We start from the raw sequence: 19,647 nt of genomic DNA on the forward strand, positions 1-19,647 counted from the left end.
AGATCCGCGGCCAGATGACGTTACCATTTGTTCGCGGAAGTGGCTTCTGTCGTGACCGTGGAGGGGGGGGGGGGGCAGGGGGAGGAGGAAGGGAAGGAAAGGGAGAGGAAAGAAGAAGTTTTGACTCATCTCTTGTGAAGTTAATCGAAGCTAGAAGAAAACTGGCGGACCAAACCACTGACCCTGCGTCCTGTTAGATGAAATTAAGACTGAAGTGTGTGCAGCAGCCGCTCGGTGGGCAGTGAGGGGGCAGTCGAGGGAAAGGGAGGAACAGAGCTGGTAAGTTGCTTGTTAAAGTTGAGCACACTTTTTTTGGGGCATGGTCTGAACTGTGCGTGCTGTGCGTCATTTGTTGTACTAAAGAAAACTCTGAGGAAATGGTTCATCTTCGTGGTTCCCGGTGGGAAGTGTTGTTCTGTCCGTGTACAACTGAGTGTGTGTTACTCTAAGACGACACGGCGTAATGTGGCCTGACGGGCTACTGTAAGTGTTGTTCATGAACACATTAGCTAAACCTTCAACCTGTGTTTGTCTGTCAGACGAGGTTTTTTGGTTGTAGTGTGTGAGCATTAATCTCCCTCTAGTCTCTGATGAAGTACTGTACATTGTTTAAAAGTGTCTTCGTCACCTGAAGCTGTGTGTGTGTTGATTATTTAACTAAAAATGAATAACAAACCATCCATTCTTCCTCTCCAATGTGATGAATTTGGGCTGTTTCTGCTTCTAGTGTGTAATAAAGTTCACAAAAGGAAACCTAAAAGTGTCAGTCAAGCTGTATTAGATGTAAATTGTCAGTGAGAGGAAGATATAGGCAGTCAATTCAAAGATGACCACAGCCATAACATTAGGACCAAATGCATAATATTGTGTAAGTCCACCAGCAAAACAGCCCTGACACATCCAGGTGTGCTACAGCATCTGGCACCATGGTGTTCGCAGCAGATCCTTTAAGTCCTATGAGCTGGCCTCCATAGATGGGACCTGTGTGTCCAGCATATTATAGAGATTCTGGATTTTATTTGAGGAAGAAGTCAACAGCTTGAACTCATCATTGTGTTCCTTTAAACTATTACTGGCCTACTGTTGCTTTGTGTCAGGATGTATTATCCTACATGTACACATGAATGGCAGGTTCCAGGATATTTTCACCATTACCAAAAGCATGGTTTTGCCTCCACCAGCGTCCCCCTTTTCACAAATCACAGAGCAAGAAAACTGCTCAAGATCTGCAGTTTTGGAGATGCTGACCCAAGTTAATGTCACTTCCTGTCTTGCCAGTTTTTCTTGCTTCTCACGCTTCATCTCTGAGGACTAAATGTTACTTTCTATGTACTAGCACCGCATAAGTAACACAACAATCGAGTAACATGTGTTACTTATTTCACCTGTTGGTGGTCCTGATGTCATTGCTGATTCGTAAATCTGCACACAGGCAGCCCCAACACCTACAGTCACTGTATGTGCCACTGTTTCTTCTGTGTTAAGTGTATCCATAGAGACCAATCCAAAAACAGATGTGCTGAAACAGGGTCACTGTGACAAAGTTAAAGGTCACCATGACAGAGTGAAGGACAGACAAACTATTATGGAAAAAGGTTCAAGGGTATGATTGAGGGGGCTGAAAACCAGTGGGCTCTGTGCTCTTATCAGGGTCAGCCATGCCGCCCAGCCCCTGACATGATATTATATGGTGGAAGTTATCTTCAATGATGAAATGGAAGCAAAGAGAAGGTTCAATCAACAACAGATCCGGAAAATAGGAGATTCAGACACATGTCAGGAGCCAGACCATTAAGACACATGGATCTGCACACACATACACACATATAGAAGGACAAACACAACACAGGCAGAAGGACAAACACAACACAGGCAGAAGGACACAGTCTGTCAGTCAAAGCTGAGCATCTCGGCCACTCTATCACAGTACAGACGCAGTCCAGAATCCACTTGATTAAAATTGGATCTGTCCAATTCTGCTGAAATTGTATCACTCATCAGTAAAGGCTTTAGTCCTGATTGACGAGTCAGTCTGACACTTGATTGTTACAGCTTCACTTTGACAGGTGTGCACTTGCGTTCAAAGCCCCACGCTCGTACACAGACACACAGGCACCCAGAGAGAAGTAGAGTAAAAATGTTAGCGCTGATATTAGTTTCAAATCAGTGTTGGGATACTTAAAACTTTGCTATTGACAAAAGACATTCAGTGGTGAGGTGGTAAGCTGTTGTAAACCCGCTGAGACTGTTGACAGGACATACAGTTTTGCGTGGGTGTCTCTGACCATGTGAGGATGTGTTTGTCTGTGCGTATATATGTTTGTGCTTACCTTGTGTGTGAATGTGTGGTGGAAACAATCTGTAGGAGTTTGTTTTTGAGGTCGTAGCATGTGGTTGTCCGTCTCTATACACTTGTATACAATAGACTTGGTCTCAGCGGTGTTTCCTCCTGTGGTGCTCAGTGTAGTGAGGCCGTCACTGTTTAGTACATTGTGTGTCCTGGTAGATGTAAAAAAAAAAAAAAGAGAGAGAAGTGAATTTATTTGATGTAATCCACAAAAAGGATGTTAGGTCACAGTGTAATAACCGCTGACTGTGTTTGTGGATTCTTTAGTGTCTCTAATTGCAATATTGGCAAATGTATATTAGAGCAGTGTTTCTGGCATGTTCTTTGATGAGAAGTGTCTTTCTGTTTACACTGGTCAACATCTCATTCTGCATGAAGCTGAGAGCTATATAATGCCGATCAGGGTTCCACAGTTTTTGCTCAGCAGGGAACTGGTTGGTGTTGTATTGAGGCTGGTTCTCAGCCAAAACTATGTCACTTTAAGGTCAGGTTAAATGCAGGTCTTATTTCCTGGCAGTGCAGTTATCAAAGGTTTGTGCTCTAGATTATTCCCTATGTTAATTTCAGACCATGATAAATCACCAGTAAGATAGATAACATGCTAAAAAAATGTAGCATGTACAGATAAGAGAAAGTACGTGTTTTAAATTATGTTGATAAAGTAGCACATCAAACCTTTTTTTAAATGCAATAACAAAATGTCTGTTATCATAAACAGCTGAAAAACACAAACATTGGAACTTTACTTTGTTGAAATAAAAAAACGTTTGCACTTTTTCCTGCACTATGAAAGGTTGCAGTCAGCATTAACTACCAGCAGTCACAAGTGTGTATATCAAAAACTTGATCAAAAAAAAATGTAAACAATACTGGAAAGCATTTTAGGCATTTGTTTTTAACACCTAACAGTTTCGATACCCTTTGTGACACATTTATGTTGCACTGTCATGAACTCACTGTCAAATACAAACTCTTATAGCAAGGGGGAAGTTAAGTGGTGTGAGGCACAGAGTGGTAGCAGGAAGGGAATGATGGAAGGAGATAGAGATGTGGGAGTGTGGTTAGAGGGGGGTTGGTGGAAGGGGGTTGGCACAACCCAAAATAGCCAGCTCACATGTTTGCTGTGTACGTGGAGAGCAGTGAAACCGACAGAAAGACCTCCAACTGAATGCCTGGCTAATCCAGTGGTCACACTCACCATTACTTGTGAAAAGCTGATTTTGCTGGGTGTGTCTGCATGTGAGACTTCTCCTCGTCAGACACATTCTGTCTCACTGAATCAGCATTCTTTGTATTTCTTCTCTCCTTAATGTTAACCTATGTTAGACAGTGTCTCAGACTGCCTGTAGTCCAGTTGGAAAAGGTCAGTGACTAGGCCTCTAATCATATACACTCATTTTTTGGCCTATTGTGCGTGATAGGGACGAGTGAGGCGGGTGAAATCAGATTATACACACAGACAGACACACAAACAGTATAAGAGCCAACAGCAGATGTGGCCCTGCAGCATGTGCATTAGATCCAGAGCGTTGTCTCAGTCAGATTGTTTCATCTAATAAATACTGACTAGCTGCAGCTTCCATGAGAGTTATACTGCAAACATAGAAACAAAATGGACACTTGCTAACTTGCACTGGGCAAGCTGAGGCACAAACATCCTACACATGTGGTCCTTTCAGTTAATTCCTTTCATTCCACAGGGTATGTTTCTACATGCACGCTGGATTACAGCCTCTCGCCTATCACTTTCCAGTACTTTCTCCCACTCAGCATTGCTCTCGCTCTCTGTCTTATTCTTGTGTGCTTGATCAACTGGGCTGTTGATATCAAGGAAGTCCCATGACCCTCTCCACAGCTGATCCTGGGAGCAAAGCATGTTGGGAGGCAAGAAGCTCTAAGGGCGACACTGGAGCACGCTAGAACATTTGAGTGTTGTGTGTTGTGTGTATATTTATGTGTGTATTGTGTGCTGATGTGCACTTTGGTGTTTTTAGGGTTACAGACTCACAGGCAGCCTGTGCTGGCCGATGGAATATATGGTAAGGATGATCAGATGATACAAGCAATACAAGTTAATCAATAACACATTGCACCATAGTGGCAAAGGAGTCAGTTCTTCTTACTAAAATCTATTAGCACAAAATACAGATTCTTTGAAAAGGACTTGAGGACAAATTTAGGCATTTCATTATTAAATATGAATTTTATTGCTGCATGAACACCAAAAATGCAATGAAAGGTCAAATCAGTGTGATTTAATTTCAGTTTATTATAATAGGAAGGACTAATAGCAATTGTAACTTTAATTATGTCTGAATGAAAAAAATAAAGGGCCTCTGATGTGTTTAGATATGTTTTTCAGCACCTCAAGTACCATATAGGATCATTATTCAACAGATTCTGAACATAGCACTCTTGATGAGAAACTGCAGCCAAAAACATTATGTGATACCCCTTCTGATGATTTATTATTGCATCTTATATACTTTTCAAACGTCAATATAGCTGACAAGGCAGTGCTGTGTAAAACTGATGTCAGTAACCATGCATGAGTGATTTTTAATTTAGTGTGGTTTGAATCTCAGCTTGTTAATCTTACTTGCTAGTGGTTTATTATTTACACCCAGATAAAATGAATGCAGTCTACAGCAGCCTTGTAATAAATCAATACCTTCATGGCAGTAAAATAGTTTTTCGTTACATTTTTGGTGTGTGTGTGGGTATTTTGAAGGCTGTAGTTTGGGATTTTATAGCATAGCAGTAATATCCTTAATTGAGCAAAAAGCTAGAAGTATTTACAGGATTGGGTGCACTTAATAAAGTGTTGCCTTTATTAAGATGATCATTTTGTCAACCCTAAGCCACAGGGTGTCATGTGTTTCATTGGTTATGGGCATGGTGCAGGCTGTGGGTGGAGGGCGCTGTCTTTCCCAATTACACCAGTCATATGAGTGGTGATGGCTATTATTCTGAGTGACACTTTGCTTGTCTGCAGTTGTCTGATTTTCATGCTTCACAGGGCTCTAGTAATCCTCATTTAGTGGTCAAACATAGTACTGCAGGGAGTGTTGCAGTGTCATTTGAGGACTTCTATCCACTCTGCTGGGTTCCTGTTGCACTTTATGGGTGGTTTCCTCTGCTTTCCGCAACACTGCCTTCTTATCAGATATCACTGGAATATCAAGACCAAATTTTAGGATTCCAGCTTTCTGTCCTGTCCTAGACTAGAGTACTCTAGTCATCTAGTACCATAAAAATATGTGAATGCTGTTATTTTTTTTTTTTAATTTGTCTACTTTCATCAAGGTTATTGAGAGTGACCTGCTGTCACACTCTTTACAGCACGCAGAGGGAGGGTGAATCCTCTTCCGCTCTCCATCTCCATCCTCCCCTCTCTCCCTCTCTCTCTTTAACCCTGTCTCTCAGGTTACCAAACATGCATAAGGGAGGAGTCTTGAATATTTAACAAGAACATCCCACACCCTCCCCATAGATGGACACACAATCACACATTAATCCCATATCTCCATCTCCCCATAGAGTGAATGCATTAATGTATAGAGGTGCAGCATCTTGCTGTGCATACACATGTACATTGCTAAAGGACTCTGGCTGCAGAGAGGAGGTGGGGGAAGGGGAGGAAACAGGAAGGAGGTAGCATGGGAGAAAAGAAGGTGGGGAGGGCACAGGCAGCAGTGCAAATGTGTGTGCGTGTTGGGGGGGGGGGGGGGGGGGGGGGGGCAGGAGAGACAGTAAGAGAGAAAATGGGAGGCAGCATCTCCCACCCAGACGAGGAGGAGGGGAGGATAGACAGCGTGCTTGTCCCTCTAACAGACAGAGGTGGAAGGAAAGTGGGAATGAGAGACAGACGTGAGGGGAGAAGAGGAGCACAATGAAGGAGTGCCATTGTCCATCTTGGCAGCACTGCCATTTCACCATCTGCTGAAAGAGAGAGAGAGAGAGAGTGAGACAGAGGAGGGACGTGAAGAGGACGCAGCCAAACGGAGGAGAGGATGGTTGGATGGAGAGAAGCTGCCGGCAGTGACTTTGTGAATTAATCGAGTGGAAGAGCGGATCAGAGGAGAAGCACGTTTTTCTGGGAGTGGACGACGGGCAAGTCAGAGAGGAAGGAGAGGACAAATGATCGGACAGTCTGTGGCTGTTTAAACATTAATGTGGTTCTCATGTGAATACGGAACCCAGCTTTAGATGAATCGCCATGGATTATCAACTGCATGCTTTATAAACCAAAAAAGGAACTACTGATCTTACACTTAGGGAAATTGATCAGACACACTTTCTACAGAACATTTTTAATTACTTTTTTCTTTTTTGTAAATATACACTTCTTTTTTGACATTTTTCTAGTCTATTCTCTTTGAGCATAGGATCTATTCTGCAGGATGTTATACAATCATTATCTTTGTTAGCTGCTGCACATGATATCCAGGTTGTTTTTATGCAAGTTTTTAAAAAATCTGTTGTCTTTTAAATGTAAATCTGTAGTGCAGTTGTTGTTTATACAGTTGCTGCAAAAGTGATTATCATTTTTTGAAATAACATCAGTTCTATGTGACCTAGATTGAGTCAGTGCATGCAGCCGATGTGGGATGTCAACATTGATTGGGTTTTATGGCTGGCGCGGTGCTGGTCAAACTTTGATCATTTCCTGAAACATATTGATCTTGCTGGCTGTCTGTAGTTGTTCCTCCTGTTAGACGGAGAAAAAAAACTGATGTGGAGCCTTTAATGCAGCAACTAATTGCTTTCCATGTGATTTGACAAAGCAGTTATCTTGTTGTCTGAAGGTTACTGCTGTTGTTGGGACTTCTCAGTATATATCCACCCCAGGCATCTCTTTTAATGTCTGTTGCCATAGCAACGGGCGGCAGCTGCAGACAGAACAAGATGTAAAGTTCTCTTTCCATGTCTTATCTTTAAAAATTGGTGCTGTTCTACTTGGTAGTTGTATATATTTAACAGATGATGCAGTATAGATTCACCAGTGGTTGCATGTAATTTTTAGAGTTTCTTTGTAATGATTTTTTTCCTTTGCTATACAGTCTTTGTCTGTGCGGAGCTTGGCAGTCTCCGTGTATCAGGGTTGTTTCAGGTCGCCTGTCTCTCCTTCCCATTCTGTGTGTTAGTCTTGTGCGAGTCAGCCAAGCACGGTTTGTCCTGATCTCACTTTTACCAATGGGTACTGCCATTCTCATCAGTCAAGCTGATGTGCCATGGATGAATTAGATTGATTAGACTGATTTCACTTGTACATATCACTCTGTGAGGCTACTTGGCCCTGTGGCCACTAATCATCAATCCTTAGCTGTGCTATGTGTGTGACAGCCTGTTCCTTTTACTGTTTGTAGGTGACTCAGGATATCTCTTCATGTAGAGGGTCATCTCCTCTGCAGTCACCTGACCTACACTGTGTTTTGTAAAAAAAAAACATCCCTGGGCTGAGCCAGGGTTAACTGCTCAGACTTTCTTAGCAGCTCTTTGTTTTAGAACAGACCTGGAGGTAATCAGTCCATTGTTGTAGGATATTTTGCCTTTTAAGTGCTAATCCCAGTATATGGACCAACCTCTGGTTTTATTAGGGGTGTGACAGACTGTTTTGTTTAATCTGCATGCTCTTTGATTGTCCAGATACCAGGTGTCTTTGTGACTTCTCCAGCCATACTTCTATACAGCTTTCTGGAGATCATCCCAGCCTGTCTGGCAGTGCATGAGTATGACTGGATCCTCCATGGTGCTTTATGGCCAAGACCAGATGGATGACTAGCAAGAGTTGCTAGACGTTCCCTCTGTGGTGCTAGGGTAGTGTAGGCGACTGTTTCTTTGCCATGCATCCGGCGCCCACTACAAGCTTGCGCACTGTACTTCAGGCACAGTCAAGTTCTGAAATGTTAGTGTGTGAAAAAAATCATTCGTACTGCCCGGCATTACTGAAACACTGGTGCCATATTTACAACCTTGTATCAGTGGTCTAGGCAAGGTGTGTGTAAACCTTGTTCTCCTGAGGAAGTAAAGGTCAAGAGATTGTAAAAATGACTGGTGTCTCAGCAGTTCTAAGGCCAGCCAACTTGCTGCAGGACTGTAGTTGTTGCCTTGCCTCCTGCTGAGGTCTGTTGCAGACTGTTTTTTGTGGGACTTTTGGTTGCGAGAGACTGTTAATGTAAACAGACTGTTGTTTGCCTTCAAGGTTGGACTATGCAGATTATGAGATGTTATATAGTGTCTGTACGGTAGAACTGAGAGCAGACCTGATGTTTGAGAAGCCCTGCCTTAGATAAGGAAGGAAGCTTTCCTGGAATATAACACTCTGCTTGTTCATATCATTAATGCGTTTTTGTCAACAGTTTTCTCAGGTAACTGACTATAATATGGGCTTGCTATTTGAAATAGGCAGTAATAAAGTAGGCTGAAAGGAGTTGTGTATAGAGAAATCAGCTGCGACAACATTTTAATTGAGCATTTTCAGCTGGGTTAGTGAGTGCATGTTTAACACTGACAAGCCTCCAGCATTATTCAGGGAACCCTGGTTGGGAGTTCAAACCTGACCAATCAGGTCTCATTACCATCAAAACAAGCCCACCGGTAGTCATCATCAGCCAATGACCCATATTCTCCAGTGTTACATCACCACTGTGCTGCTGCAGTTGCTGTACCAGACACAGTCAGCCTAACAGACTCAACCTACCACTATCCAATGGTGCTCCAGGAAAAATAACATCCTAACCAAGGTGGCTAACTTTAGGGAACACACTTGAACTAAGTAAGGCTCACTTGTTTTAGCCATATCAGGAACTTCAGTCAGGAACGGGCCCAACTCTGTCAGCCCAGTCTTAAGTACTAACTTTTTTCTTTTGGTTTTTCAAATGGTGTCTAAGGTGACCATGCCTGACCTCTAGCCATCCATATCCTAAAGTTCGAGAGGCAGAAAGACAGGGCTCACCATTATTATATTAGACTGAGGGACTGTTAAACAGGACAGCCTGGAGAACGGGCGAGCAGACGTGGGAGGAGGAGAGGGGGAGCGAGAGATCATCTGGAAGAGGAGAGAGGAAGTGGTGGCGCGGGAGAGGGCGGAGGCGTTGGAGAGACAGAGGCTGGCGGAATACATTGTGTGGAGAAAGAGAGAGGACTTCCAGGATAAGAAAGTAGACAGAGAGAAGGGAGGCAATAGTGCAGAGAAGGGGAAGGAGCCTGTGCCAGAAGTAATCTGGAAGAGGAGAGAAGACGAAGAAGAAGCAGGGAGAGAAAGAGCGAGAGCCATTCAGAGAGGGCATGAAAGAAGGAAGCGAGAGAGGGAGTAAAAACACACCCAGTGAAAGATTTAAGCATATGATGCACATGAAAAGCAAGTTTTAAAGAAAGTGTGCTGCTACCAGGAGTTGGAGACTAGCCTTACATCAGTAAGCCTCCACTCTCTTCTTGTAGAAGTTCAGGGTCTCGCTGAGCTCTGCAGGTGCTTGCTGTATTATCGACCAGTTGAAGCTGTGTATTAAGTGTGTGTTGCTGCCGTGTTAGTGTGCACAGCCCCTCTTGCAATCCCCTCGTTGGCTGCTAATAGGATTTTTATGGGCCCGTGTCAAGCAGGATAGAACTGCCAAGGGGGGCTGCTTCACACATGCACATACTTGCTTGTGCCAACACACACATACACAGATAATCAAAGAAGTAGTGTGGGCAGGGAAGGTTTATACTGCCTCTCACATGTAGACATATCATGTACAAGTGCAGTAAGACATACCATACATGTGAGGGGGCGAGAGAGACAATCGCTTGTGTCGATTCTTCATGGTGCTGCTGGCAACAGCTGAATGCCTGGCCCTCACTCAAAGGGCATTAAGTTTGGACAAGACACTCACGGATATTGTTTTACATTATGGCAGAACACCAAGATGAATACTCCGTGGAGAGTTAAGAACATGTCTTCATCTGTCCCTGAGAACTCGAACATTGCAGCAAATGTAAAAGTGAACTGATGACAACATGAGCTGCACTGCTGCACTACAAAACTTTTTTCATCTGCATTGTACAATTAACTGGGACACCCCACTTTTCCTCTGCACCTTCTCTCATCCTGTGGATAAAGCCGTTTTTCAAGCAGTTTGGTTTGGGCTGCCTGATAATGAGTGGAGGACAGACAACCGAGCAGATGGATACAGCTCTTATACTGAGAGAGACAGACAGATGGCTGCGTGTCCATTTAGAGAGAAACTTTGAATGCTGAGACAAAGAGACTTTGATTGAATCACTAGAGCCTGTGTGGACTTGCACGGATATAAAAACTGACACTGCAGATTCATTATGGAACTTGTTCCGAAAACCAAGTACACCCACTTTCGGAGTGAATCGCTGAGCTCAACTGATGAAACAAACTCCAATCCATCATCTTTCCCTCCTTCTCCTGCCACCCCTCTCACTCCCTCCCCTGGTTTACCTTCTTCTCTCTCGTCCTCATCGCTCACTCCCATCTTGCCCCCCTCCTCTCCTCACCCGGCTGAGAACAGCCCCACCACCCTCTGCTCTTTCTTTCCCAGGATGGGGTCTCTTCGTCTGGGTGTCTCAGCTACACTTCTCCCAGGACTGAAGGCCTCAAGCAGGTCTCAGCAGCCTCAGGCGCCTGTTGAGTCCTCTGGGGATGATAGGAGCAACTCTAGCTCCTCCCCTCCTCTTCATCATCCTGTCCCTCTTTTAACTGCTCCTTCTCCCCCTCCTCGACCTCCTCTGCAGGACATGAACCGGCTGGGAGTGGCGTCCAGGAGGGCACGGGTGGAAGGAGGACAGCTGGGAGGAGATGAATGGACGCGCCATGGCTCCTTTGTCAACAAGCCCACCCGTGGCTGGCTGCATTCTGACAGCGTGGTCAGCACCACTGGTGTTTCCTACACTGTACGGGTAAGTAAGTGGCACACTCTCAAAATGTATACATACAAGTCTCTCTGACAAGCCAGTTTCTCCTTTTCACAATTTTAGAAACAAAGGACACCACTACTCTTTCAGTCTGCTGTGTTCCATTAATCCAATTGGACTGAGATGTATGAAATGTCCAATGCTAATCTGTTCCTTTCCTGTGTCCTGGGCAGTACATGGGTTGCGTTGAGGTGCTACAGTCAATGCGAGCACTGGACTTCAACACCAGAACTCAGGTCACCAGGTGAGATTAAACACTCCTCATATATTGCTGGCTTACTGCTCATATTTCAGTTCAATGTGCATGAGGGGGCGAGATGCTAAAGTGTGGTTAGACTTAGCCACATATGCTCACAGACACCACCTTCATGTATTTCTTTGTCTGCTTGGTGCTTTGTTTCGCTTCCGCTCTATTTTACTTGTCTGCTTGATTCTTTCTCAGTCAGTGTCTGAGTGTGTCGGCTGGTGTGTATGTGTATACACGCCTGCTGCTCTCTCAACCCCTAATTTAGAATGTTCTGGAATCCTGGTGGTTTCCTTCTGGTTTCCGTAGTGATGTTTGTCTCTGTGGCAAAGACGAGCACCGTCGCCAGGGATGATAAAATCCATTAGTGAATGTGTGAAGGTGTGAGGTTTAATATGTATGTATGTGAACATGCATGTTTTATTTTTCAGGGAGGCAATCTCTGTGGTGTGTGAGGCAGTACCCGGAGCCAAAGGAGCCCGCAGAAGAAAGGTACATACTACACACACAGCACACACCCATACAGAGCATTATTTATTTATAAGGCTTAAGTGGACAGCAGTGGAAAGGGTTTTGTCAGTAAGAGCTAGATTTAGCTTGATTGTCCACTGTGTGGTCAGTTTGCCATTCAGCCACACACACAGACCTTGATTTAGGCTGATTGTACACTTCTGTGGTTAGCAGGCTGCTTGCAGGTAATTACCAATCACTCTCTGGTCTCTCTATTCCCTCCGTCTTGTCACAAGGGACACTAGAGGGGTGGAGTACGAGCTTGTTTGGAGCCTGTACCAAGCACTACAGATTAGAAGACACTGTCTGCTTTTTAGAGACTGTGTATGTCTTTGCACAGTATTCCTGTAAAAGTAAAAACATCCACCCAAGCAGTCTATAAAACAGGTGGCTAAATCCAGCTGCCTGCTGCTATTGCAGGGTTTGACCGTGGAATGTCTGGCAGGGCAGCACACCAGACAAAATACTGTTATATGATGTAAACCAGAATAGATTAAACTAGTTTGGTGGGACTGGGGTTAATGTGGCTGAGCATGTGCATCCCGTCCTGATGGCATTCTGAAGCCGTGAATACAAGAGGAGGATTGGGGTAAATGGGCTGGCACGGTAGTACTGGCATGTTTGTTTGATGGTGTTGGCCCAACTTACAATAAGTGAACTGTCTATATCCCATTGGTCACAGTTGGCCTTGGAGACCGGATCACTTTCACAATTGCAGCTGTTCTCCCACTCCCACACACACAGGCATTACCACACATACCACAGAGCCCTCAGTGGACCCTCATACCTTGTATAAATGTAAAAAGAAACGGTCCTGTTACTTTGTTTGTTCATCTTGTTTTCATTATTACTCATGAACTCCTTCTCATTTGCAGCCTTCATCTCGCTGTCTGACGTCCATCCTGGGGAAGAGTAACTTGCAGTTTGCAGGCATGACCATCAGCCTCACTATCTCGACCAGCAGTCTCAATCTGCTGGCCTCTGACTGCAAGCAGGTTAGACTCTTGAAGTTTTCTCAGACACTCTAGGTGTTTGGTAGATTTATTCCAACAATTCCAACAATCTGACTGTGAGTCAGAGATGCATCTGATTCTCAGGGCCTATTGTAGCCAGAGGTATGTTTGGTATCCAGAGTGCACTTAGCACAGTGCAGTTTAGTGAAGCAGAGTAAACCTCTCTCTTGTAGATTTTGTGTGGTTGTATGGGGACTTAGATCTTAAGAATTCATGTTTTTTCCTCATACCTATCATTTGTCTCTTTGTTTGTTGTAATCATTTATTATACTTATGCTTACTAACTAAAGTGTGTATTTTGAAAGATGCTGAGAAAATATTCCCACTGCTTTCAGGCTCAAATCAACATATTTTAATTTGCAGATGTATTGTACAAGATTTGAAATGATACAAGCCTAATTAAAAGACTCATTAGGAATTTGAGTAAATATCTTAGTAACCATTGTTTTTCAGTGGGTGCTATGACCTTCTGGGACATTCATGGAATGCTCAGATAGATGTAGAGCTTAGTCCAATTTGTTTGCCTCATTTACTCTGAATGCTGCACAAATCCCTTTTAACTGTTGTCTTCATTCCTGCTTCACCACAAGGCAGGATGTGATCCTCCTCTTAGACCTCTAATGAGTTAATAGCTTCAGAACGATGTTTATCTTTGGGGAGATGGTATAGGCTACAGCAGTACAGTGCATCCACATTAACACAAAACACAGAGAAACATGCCATGCAGCACCCATACCCATTCACAAATAAAGCCCCAGATAGAGACCACACATTGCGTTTAGAGCATTAGCAAGTGTTAATGCTGTTATTGATCCAACATGTGTGGTTGTTGCAGACTGTTAAAAAGGTGTTCCACCCATTGTCCTTATTTTATCTCTGCTGCAGCTGATGGTGCTCAACTGAGGAAAAAGCACTTTTCTCAGTAATGATTCCACATTTGTCTCCATCCACATGCTTTCATTCCACTTCCTACATACTTCATGTCGCCCATGTGCTCTCCTTCTCCCCCTCTATCTCCTTCTTTCTTTTTCTCCACAGATAATCGCCAATCATCACATGCAGTCCATCTCCTTTGCCTCTGGAGGAGACCCAGTGAGTCACCCAGCTCTCTCTCAGCTCAAATCTCACTCTGGCCTTTTTCCATCTTTCTTCAGTCTGCATATCCTTCCTTCCTGTCTTCTGTCGTTTATTCCTGTGAATACAACCTTCTTCATTGGTGCCTTACTGACTTCTCTTTCAAACCTGATCTTACTATTTCCTGTCATCTCTTTTTCAGCTCAGTATATGCTTTTAACTTTTTACTACAGCTTTTGCTTTATCTTTCTTCTTCTTCTACTCAACCTCTCTCCTAAACCTGCCTTTCACTTTTTCCTCCTATCGATTTTTCCTTCTCCCCTCCTCCCCTAACTGTCTTCCCCTGTCTCGCTCCCTTAGGATACAGCTGAGTACGTAGCATATGTGGCCAAAGATCCAGTCAACCAGAGAGGTGAGCGCAAACACTAAAATGACACTTTTACTGAGGTAGCACCTGCCAATACAGACTAAATCTTTTTGTTCTGACCATGATCGCTATATATATATGTCACAGGTTTCCTGTATTCACTTTCATCACATGACAGAACAGGTCCTGAAATTACATTTTCAGCAGATGCTCTAAATACACTTTCAGAGCAAAGGAATAAACAGTACATGTATCACTGAATAAGCATAAAAAGCAAATCGTAAATGTATTTGCTTCAGTGTTAAATATGTGAACATTCTTCTCATTCTCAACATTTCATGTTTACAGAGTTTAGCTGAAAAAAAAACACTGAAAGCTTACATAATAAATATTTATATATAATTTGGGGGGGGTAAACTAGATGACATATATAAACAGTATATTTGTTTATAGCAAACATTTTTCATTCAGAGCCATGTGGCTGCGATCTTCTTGTTAGTTATTTTGTTTCTTTTCCAATTGCAGCCTGTCATATCCTGGAGTGCTCAGAGGGTTTAGCCCAGGAAGTCATCAGCACCATTGGCCAGGCCTTTGAATTGCGTTTTAAACAGTACCTAAAAAACCCACCCAAACTGGTCACACCTCATGACAGGTACTGGTACATTTTGTCTTTTATATGAGCCCAAAACAAGAGTACGGTATGTGTTTCTGCATTTGTGTAACACCCCTGTTTTTGCTAGAATGGCTCCGTTCGATGGCTCTGCATGGGAGGAAGATGATGAAGAGGCTGCTCCACCCCCTGAGGTTGCTTACTATAATAATTTTCCTGGAAAACAGCCTCCTCCAGGTGGACTCATCGACATGAGGACACGCCCAGGGGCCACGCTGGTGAGACACGTGCATGTTAACACATGAGCAGGAAGAGATGTGGACATAGATGTTCTTATCCACTGGCTGTTAAGAGATGATGCACTTGATGTGGATCACTATTTTGAAAATAAAAGTAACCCTGCTATGATGACTCTTTGGTGCATGCACATCAGTTTGGATTGTTGTAATCCTTTTAACAGAGTTAAAGAATTAATATGCACCACATGGTTCAGTGACTCATTACCTGTTTGTTTTGCTCTGTGTTTGCAGCCTTATGGACAGCCAGGTCAGAACGACATTCACAAGCAGCCTCTGCCGCCTCTACCAGGTGAGCGCATATGTAAATAATGTAAATAAAAGCAGAATGCAGTAATTATACTTTATATGTATTAATGCATGAATAAATAACACAGAAAGCATACCAACTGTCAAAGCTAAGAGTGATTTTGTGAAATACACATTTTTAGTTTGATCCTAGCAGCACATTTCAAAGACACTGAGGCAAGAGCATGTTTACCACTGTGTTGCATCATATCTTTTTTTAACAACCCTCTGTGTTTGGGGAACTGAAAAGAACAGCTGCTGTAATTTTTGTGAAAACCTTTTTTTGCCTTTCATCTGCTCAGTGTAATTTAAAATATTTACAAATGTACACACAATGTCCCAACTTTTTTTGGAATTGGCTTGTCATCTACCTCTATATTTATATTTATCTGTTTGTTGTTTAACTGTTTTGATTTGGTCTGTGTTTTAGTTGGTGCCAAAGAGGGGGCACGGGAGATATTTGATGACCCTTCATATGTCAACGTAGATAAACCCCGTCCCCCCGCTGCAGCGAATGGAAATGCTCACAGAGATGCTTTTGATATGAGTGAGTGCTTGTCTATGCTTTTAACCAAGCTCAGAATGCAAACAGGTTGCTGGGAAACTAAATCAAAAAGAGTGCCATGATTTCTGGTAGCAGACAAGATGTGTGGGTTGTAATCAAAATGACCAAAATGATATTTTACCATGTAGAAAAGCATAATCACAGGTTTGGGAGAAAAGCTGAGTACTTTGTACGTTACTTTTTGTGTGAAAGATGATGATTGAAGACTGGAGCTATCCACAAAAGGCTGCCTTAAAGGGAGATAAGGAAATTAGTGTATCCATTACAGGGGCTTTCTACAAAACATTATTGGTTAGCTGTATAAAGCTTTTCACAAGACACAGTCCATAATCGACATACAGCATTTGTCAGAGACCATGGTCTTTACTTTGACATAGCCCACTGCTTGTTGTTCAGAAAGGAAGACAATAAATAGAAGTACTGATTATTGAAAATGTATCTGTTTGTGTTCATTTTTAAGAGCCACTTGATGACGCCCTGGGAGTCTCTGGACACAGTGGCCCAAACTCAGCAGCAGCAGCGCCCTCTCTGGTGCAGCAGTTGCAATGTGAAACCTGGTTCCATGGTAGCTTAAGTCGAAAGGAAGCAGAGAGGCTCTTAACTCGAGATGGAGACTTCCTGGTGCGAGAGTCTGGGACTACGCCTGGACAATACGTCCTCACGGGACAGCAAGGTGGCCAGGCCAAACACCTGCTTTTAGTCGACCCAGAAGGAGTGGTGAGTCATCACAAAAGGAAGTGTGAAGCAGTAACCATTTATGTCCTCAATATATGACTCTTTTTTTTGTTTTTGTTTTAGGTCCGTACAAAAGATCATCGGTTTGGAAGTGTGAGTCACTTGATCAGTTACCACATGGACAACAGACTTCCCATCGTATCAGCTGGAAGTGAAGTGTGTCTGCAACAGCCAATAGAGCGTAGAGCGTGATGTTACACACCATTGACATGAAACAAAAAGGCCACCAAAAATGTGCATACACAACACACACTTTCATATGCTATTATACACACAGCAACACTACACATAACAGACAAATACATACAGTATGAATACACACACACACACACACACACACACACACATAGCAAAGAAAGCCAAAAAAGAAAAATATCACCTGTTCCTCTGCTGCTGTTGCCACATAGCCCTGTCCTTTCTGAAAGCCAAACTGTGACCTGCAATCCTTCATCCACCCCACCAACGATCAGGCATCAGACATGTCCCTCCAAAGCGGAGAAGCACTGCTGCAATTTCTCAGCCTACTGTGAACCAGGGAGGAGCCCTATGCCAATTTCAGGACAGGGAGAAAACAAATGCAATTTTTTAAAGAAAAAATATCTTAACATGTGATTATGGAAAACAAAGGAACAGAACACTTGTTGACACATGGAATCGTATACTAAAAGAGTGGAGAGTGTAAAGGAACATGAGTGGACACAGAGCGAGATCTTCAGTGCTTTTAAGCAGTGTTCTTTTATTCAGGAGGGGAAGCGCTCTTAACTCGGACTTTGCTGGAGCATGCTAAGGAAAACACAAACTGGATGGCAAGGGTTCTTTGTTTCAGAGACTGAACCAGGCTCAGCAGTAAACTCCTTGTCACTGGAGCACTTCAGCATCAAACCTGACTCTGAAATCATTTGGGCTGGTGAATATGCATATATAGGACTTTGCTTCCACTCTAACCATGAGGGCCACTGCCTCCGCCCACTCCACTTTTACGGACCTTTGAACTTTTACTCTTAGACTCTTAGAGGAAAGCCTATATGCAAACATGGGAATGCTATGCCTATGATCATCATATACTGTATGTTCTTTTCTTTTTTTTATTTCTGACGGTTATCTTAACTCATTATCTCATTGGACATGGACTACAGGAAGATGATCGACCCTTTGTAAACAGATATACTCACCTTTACACCACCTGTCATGCCAAAGAACTCAAAACCTGGTTGCTAATGACAGAAAAGAGAGCCATGACAACAGCAGTTACATATCTGTCTTGTGTGCTTACAGCATAGAAAGCGATTTTGGACGCATATTGAAAAAAGGGTCTGTTTCAAAGCAGAGAGGTGATTGTGCCTGAATTTGTAAGTACACTGATGTCACCTACAAACACGATAACTAGTGCATTTTGAGAAGCATAGGCCTGATGCGATTGACCTATTGCTTTTCATTAACATCTTAGTATGTGTTTGCATTGACAATCTATGGGTTATATCTCTTTGGACTGAAAGCAAAGAAGGAGACCTGTTTAAATAATAGCTAATGAGAAGTGTAGATAAGTCCAAGCAATGAATTTCCCTCAGCAAAAATAATGCAAAGTCTTTCATAGTAACTGGTAACTTTTGTGTATTTTGATGTTGCTTGGTTCATGGAGGGAGTATTGTCCTTTTTTTAAAAAAAAAAAACATTGAAATGAAGTTGCTCTGTAGACGGTTTGGGGGGAGCATTGCGAGGGATGAAGCATTTAGCCAAATGTTGCTCCTCAGCGTGCTGTTTTCACAAACTTTTGAGGATCTCAGAGGGAGATGTTCACTGGTGTTTTCTCACTCCCTCAGTTCATGATGTTTTTTTATATCTTTTTGATCGTGCCTTGTTTCTTCAATGCAGTCACATCACTTCAATGCAGTCACCTTATGTACTTAATTCAAATGTAGTCAACTACAGGAGAATCTTCTCAGTTCAACAAAGACTCTGCAAAAACGACACTTCGTTAGACACACACAAACAGATCCAGTGATGGCAATCTCTTCTGATGCACATTCTTGCATTCAGTTTATAGTCACAGATACTTGATGTCACCAATGAGGGGGGGTATTTCCTGATCATCTGTAAATAACATGTTGTTTGGATTGATCAGCTTACTATTGGATTCTTGTGTCCATTGTTGTATATTTAATACCATTTTTTGTAACACAGAACCAGACACCACAGCACTGAGGTAGCTCATTCTAAAGTTGGTTGAACATGTAAAAGAAACTGAGGCCAAAATCTCAAAATATGAGAAGGGATCTTTCAACTTAAAGCTTCACTGTCAGCTAGTCTTCAGACACTGAAGTGCACTCACATGTAATTGAACATGCACACACACACTCATACCAGAGTGACAGCTGGAACATTCTGCCTGTTCAGATTTTTGTAGGTTCAGAATAGGATTACTATAGAGAGGTTATTCTATGACTGTAGGAGCCTGTTGTATGTGTGTGTGCTGATCCTCCGTATCATTAGGGAACTGGTCCTGTGTTACTGTTCATCACAGTTGCCTTTTTTTGCATGAAAATCCTTTTAAAACAAAGTGTTTGTTGTTGGTGATGGTGATAGTGATTGATGCTGTTGTACTTTTGATTTGTGTTTTTAAAAGCCAAAGGTTACTTTGAAATCGCGTGCACAGATATTGATTTTTACTTTGTTTCT

The 19,647-nt window shown here is 42.9% G+C and overlaps 1 protein-coding gene across 3 annotated transcripts; it reads left to right on the forward strand.

The window, feature by feature from the left end:
• The first annotated feature begins 76 nt into the window (after nucleotides 1–76).
• shc1 (SHC (Src homology 2 domain containing) transforming protein 1) lies at nucleotides 77–18,641 on the forward strand. 3 transcript variants are annotated; one of them, XM_028426416.1, is made up of 14 exons: nucleotides 77–279; nucleotides 4,342–4,386; nucleotides 11,090–11,254; nucleotides 11,443–11,513; nucleotides 11,945–12,005; nucleotides 12,899–13,018; nucleotides 14,075–14,128; nucleotides 14,471–14,522; nucleotides 15,003–15,129; nucleotides 15,218–15,365; nucleotides 15,618–15,675; nucleotides 16,102–16,218; nucleotides 16,697–16,953; nucleotides 17,035–18,641. In XM_028426416.1, exons 2-14 carry the CDS (start codon nucleotides 4,375–4,377, stop codon nucleotides 17,161–17,163), a joined length of 1,371 nt encoding a protein of 456 aa, XP_028282217.1. In that variant the 5' UTR covers nucleotides 77–279; nucleotides 4,342–4,374; the 3' UTR covers nucleotides 17,164–18,641. The 3 variants fall into 3 exon arrangements, with proteins under 3 accessions (XP_028282217.1, XP_028282218.1, XP_028282216.1); XM_028426417.1 differs by lacking the exon at nucleotides 4,342–4,386; XM_028426415.1 differs by lacking the exons at nucleotides 77–279; nucleotides 4,342–4,386 and having other exon boundaries at nucleotides 8,195–11,254.
• The last annotated feature ends 1,006 nt before the right edge of the window (nucleotides 18,642–19,647 follow it).

The sequence above is a fragment of the Parambassis ranga genome, chromosome 16 (assembly GCF_900634625.1).
Source record: "Parambassis ranga chromosome 16, fParRan2.1, whole genome shotgun sequence".
Lineage (NCBI taxonomy): Eukaryota > Metazoa > Chordata > Actinopteri > Ambassidae > Parambassis > Parambassis ranga.

Bases quoted from the DNA above. Each gene is read 5' to 3' on its own strand.
- shc1 (XM_028426415.1), top strand. From the start codon at position 10,664: ATGGAACTTGTTCCGAAAACCAAGTACACCCACTTTCGGAGTGAATCG. The intron at 12,006-12,898 runs GTACATACTACA...TCTCATTTGCAG, and splicing joins AAGGAGCCCGCAGAAGAAAG to CCTTCATCTCGCTGTCTGAC. The intron at 13,019-14,074 runs GTTAGACTCTTG...TTTTCTCCACAG, and splicing joins TGGCCTCTGACTGCAAGCAG to ATAATCGCCAATCATCACAT.